Source organism: Austrofundulus limnaeus, unplaced genomic scaffold, assembly GCF_001266775.1.
Source record: "Austrofundulus limnaeus strain Quisiro unplaced genomic scaffold, Austrofundulus_limnaeus-1.0 Scaffold68, whole genome shotgun sequence".
NCBI lineage: Eukaryota > Metazoa > Chordata > Actinopteri > Cyprinodontiformes > Rivulidae > Austrofundulus > Austrofundulus limnaeus.
This window is the reverse complement of record NW_013952470.1, coordinates 1,833,380-1,837,757: the sequence shown is the minus strand read 5'-3', so window position 1 is coordinate 1,837,757 and position 4,378 is coordinate 1,833,380. Positions and strand designations below refer to the sequence as shown.

Below are 4,378 nucleotides of genomic sequence, written 5' to 3'. Positions count from 1 at the left end.
TAAATATTTAATTTGTAAGTTAAATATTTAGTTTATAAACTATGACATTTATAAATGTATGAAACATATGGTGAAAAACTGACTTTGAAAAAACAAATCTGTTCTTTTTTTCCTTATAAAAGGCCAAATAAAACAAAAATATTGGTGGTAATTTTTGACTGTGTAACTTTACAAATGACGCTCCACACTTTTTGTTGTTTTCCAAAGGCAAAAACTGGACAATCTCTGGCACCTAATGAAAGCATTTATTAATGAGGACCTTCACTCAGGCTATTTTTAGAACCCTAGTCTGGAGACCATGTCCGCTCGACACTGATGAACGTGCAAAGGTCACCATTAAGTTTCTTTACACGATGCACAAGTGGTGGCTCGAGTTATAGAAATACACACAGACAAGAACACAGATGTAGCAACTTCAGCTATAAAACCTGGTAAAATCACCAACCTTTTTAACAATTCTGCTTGATTTCCGAGTCTGTCAAAGACCTCGACCCTCCAAACAACCTTTCAATTGAACTTTCCTGTGAATCTTGATGTTGGATGTGTCAAAATTTACTCTGGGAGTGTGTTTTTCTGTTACGGTATTGACACTGACTCTCCGTAAAATCTAGTCCGTCTTTCTGATCTTTTGAGCGAGCGGCAGATAATATGCTAATGTCATGCGTGACGTCACTAGTGAAGGTCCCCATTATAATGTTATTTTGAAAAGGAAGTTACATCACAACTCCCCCAGGCATCTAGTTACCTTTGACCTAGTTATCGCTCAGCTGTTTGATAATCGCCCCTCTTGCTGAGGCAGAGGGGGAGCAGGCCGCACCACACATGCACGCTGGTGTGGGAAGGGGAGAAGGAGAGGGGCTCTGCATTCTCCTGAGCACTGAGGGGGGAGACAGGTGACGAGAAGCTACCTGACCATTCAGTTGTTTCTCATTCAGACCGTAGTTTCTTGTTTTGTCGTGAGCTAGATGCTAGCTAAAGACTTCCATGGAGCATTAACGACTGACCAGTATTCTTTCCAATAAGACCCCCTCAAAAATGAAATGGTACATCTCAAGGGGTTATGTTTGAAATAAATAAATAATATTGGCTACTCTGATGTGATGATGAGATTGGTGCTGCAATTATTTATATTTGTTTGTTTGGACCTGGGGGTTTTCTGTAGCTGCGTTTCCATTGCAAATGTGCGCAAAACRTTGTCGATATTCTGTTTAATGTCGAAAAACACAGTTTCGCAACTGCTATTTCTATTAAGTAAGAAATGCTATTAAAGTCACGCGTGAATACGTTTGTTCTCATGATAAGTCATTACAAACATGGCGGCGATGGGTGTAAACACGTAGCATGTTGCTACCGCGACACTAGCGCTCATCATCAGAGGAGACGTCTGCGTCTTTTATCGAGGCTTTCCAGAGACAAGTCCCTACTTGGAAGCGGCTACGTATGCTGTGTTTTTTGGGAAATTGTAGTCGGTGGGTGAGTTTACTACTTTCTTGTACTACTTCTGTGACACTACGACTACTTTTTTCGTTCAAAAAAATCTTTATTATTACTACTACTTCTACTTCCTGTTATCTTCTTCTTCTTCTTCGTCTTTTTCGCCAGTAGAAAAAGCCGGTTGTTGATCACGTGACTCCCATGATGCAAAAAAGTGTTTCCATTGCAGTTTTGCGAAAAACACCAATTTTGATACGGCCAAAAACCACCTCATCCTAGCGCAAAAACATTTTGTCGAAAAACGTAATTTTTTTATCAATTGACATGTTTCCGTTGAGCAAATTCTAATTTGCGCATTTTCATGGTCAATGGAAACGTAGCTAATGTGATGTTTTCATGTTGTCCTTGTGCTTGTTTGCTCCATGAACTCCAATTTCCTCCCACAAACCAAAATCATGCACGTTAGGTTGCCATCAGGCACAGACCTCCTTTGTAAAAAAAAAAACTGTGATCTCAGTGGGATTTGCCTGGTTAAATGTAAATTAATAAATACATTAATAAATTACCTGTTGAAGCCAACCTCATTTTACTGGTAACAGAATATCTCATAAATTACTGGGTAGATTATAATGACAATCTCAGAAAATGACCACTGGATGTAGGTCTACAACTGATGAACTTTGGAGTCAGCTCAAATCACGATGGATGCCACAGCCAGTTAATCTGAACCTGTTATGGGTTCAACTACTACAACTTAGTCAGTATATACTGAGCTAATTGGCATATTTGATGTTGTAGTGAGATTACTTAAGATTGTGCATAATGTTATGTTTGAGGTTTGAACAAAACTATTTCCCTTGTCAGCAAAAGATGATTTTTGTTTAAATGTGTGAATAGGCAGAAATAGGGTTTTGATTTAAATGTGTTCAAAATTGTGTTTTGTCAAAACACAATGAATTAATGCCTTATCAATGTATCAGTTGAATAAATTGCCTGAAATATAATCCTAAAAAAATTCTGAAGCATGTTTTGAGCAGTAGCAACAAAAAAACTTGATTTTGAGGAAAAACACCTTAAAATTTTATATTTTTCCCTGTGAGCTTGCAATGTTTTTCTTTCTTTCCAACTGGGAAATCTTAACATGCAAATACTATTTGAGGTTTCCTCTTTATATTGACATTAAAATTACTCAATAAATTTGCATAAAATTAGGATTCAGACCAAATTTTCATGTATCATCGTAACCAACAAGCCAAATTAAGTCATATCTCTGGATAAACTTATGATATCAGAATGATCCAGGTATCAAAATATATCTTTTAAAGCAGGATTCTGAAAATTATGTAAAAAATGTAATTAGGTCATTTTGATCAAATTTGACTTAATCCTCAGTTTGAGATGATGGGCCACAAATATCTTATCTTATCTTATGAATAGTGATGGGTGACACGTCTTCCCTCAAGGAATGCTAGACCTTTAATGCTTACTTTTTAATGTTCCACTTTGCCAGATAACCATGTTTTTCTTTTTCAAAATTACTCTGGATTGCTTTTATCTAAGAGTGATTGTGCAGATGTATACAATGATTTTGAGAAAATGCCCTGCAGTAAAAAATCTAACAAACAAAACAAAACAAAACAAAAAAAACTATATGCATTATAAAAATGATACTTTCTACTAAGGTTCACTTGTTAAACACTGAACCAATTTAAAATATTGACTAAAATAAGTAAATGTAAATCAGTTGCTGCCATTTTTTACCTGCATCTCTAGCAAATACCTTTTAATGTCACATTCTGCCACATTACCATGATAATGAATTCATTTTGAAAGCAGTCTGTCAGGAAGACACGTTTCTTCTTCTTTACCTTTTCACTCACAACACTCTTCCCGTCCCAGGCCCAGCCTCGCTTCGTGAAGTAATTGACAGTGGCAAATTCGATCAAAGCGGAGAACACAAAGGCATAGCAGACAGCAATAAACCAGTCCATGGCAGTGGCGTAGGCCACCTTAGGCAGGGAGTTTCTTGCACTGATACTCAGTGTTGTCATTGTGAGAACGGTGGTCACACCTAGAAAAAAAAAATCATGATCAGATATTTTGATGTTTGTGAGAACGTTCTGGCATATCACTGCAAAAAAAAAAAAAAAACAGTTGATCACAGAAAATGGTTTGGTCCACATGCAGATCAAAGATGACCATGTAAAGCATCATGCTTGTACCTTAAAAATAAACATGAGGGTAAAAGCTGTAGCAATACAAACGGAGTGATTATGTTATCAGGTAGTTAATAGTTGATTACCAGAAACAAAATAAACTGAAAAATAATTGTTGGTTATTTTTTGCTTCAATTGTTATAAAAAAAAAAAAACAAATGTCCATGGTGTCATCATGGTGTTTTTTCCTTAACCCCTGTTCGCCTATTTGTAATGTCTGCATACTTTAACCCAGTCATGCCCAATCTTGGACTTATGGGGCCATTATCCTGCATGTTTTAAATGTTTCTCTGCTTTGACACAGTGGATTTGAATGAATGAGTTATTAACAGGATTGATGCATTGTTATAAGTGTACCAGCAGAAGGGAATCAGGAAAATGTGTCTCATTTCATAAGTAAGCAGATTTTGTTATTTACCTCAATGTGAATGTGATCTGACCACAACTGAAGCTAACTAGATACCGCATGGCGGTAACACAATGACCCCCGCACAAATGCACCAGAACTTAGAAGTCTTTAGTCCTAATAAATGTCATGCTACTAGGTGCATCCCAAAGTTGTAGTGGTTTGGGTGGGGGTCTTTTTTGAAGCTTTTATGTTGAACAGTTTCTGAGTTATAAGCATTTTTGCATGTCCAGATACCCCGTCTTTGAAAGGAGCCCCCTCCTCAAATATGGGGTCCATCATAAAACCGTTGGCTGGTGCAGTGTAGGTCAGACTCATCTAC

At 37.0% G+C, this 4,378-nt stretch overlaps 1 protein-coding gene across 1 annotated transcript in view; it reads right to left on the bottom strand.

Annotated features, from left to right (window-relative positions):
• The window catches only part of gabra2b (gamma-aminobutyric acid type A receptor subunit alpha2b), a gene marked incomplete in the record, with an annotated part of 66,658 nt that overhangs the window by 1,908 nt on the left and 60,372 nt on the right, over positions 1-4,378 (bottom strand). The window contains 1 exon segment of the mRNA XM_014010404.1: positions 3,303-3,505. Within this exon segment, the coding sequence (XP_013865858.1) occupies positions 3,303-3,505 (203 nt within the window).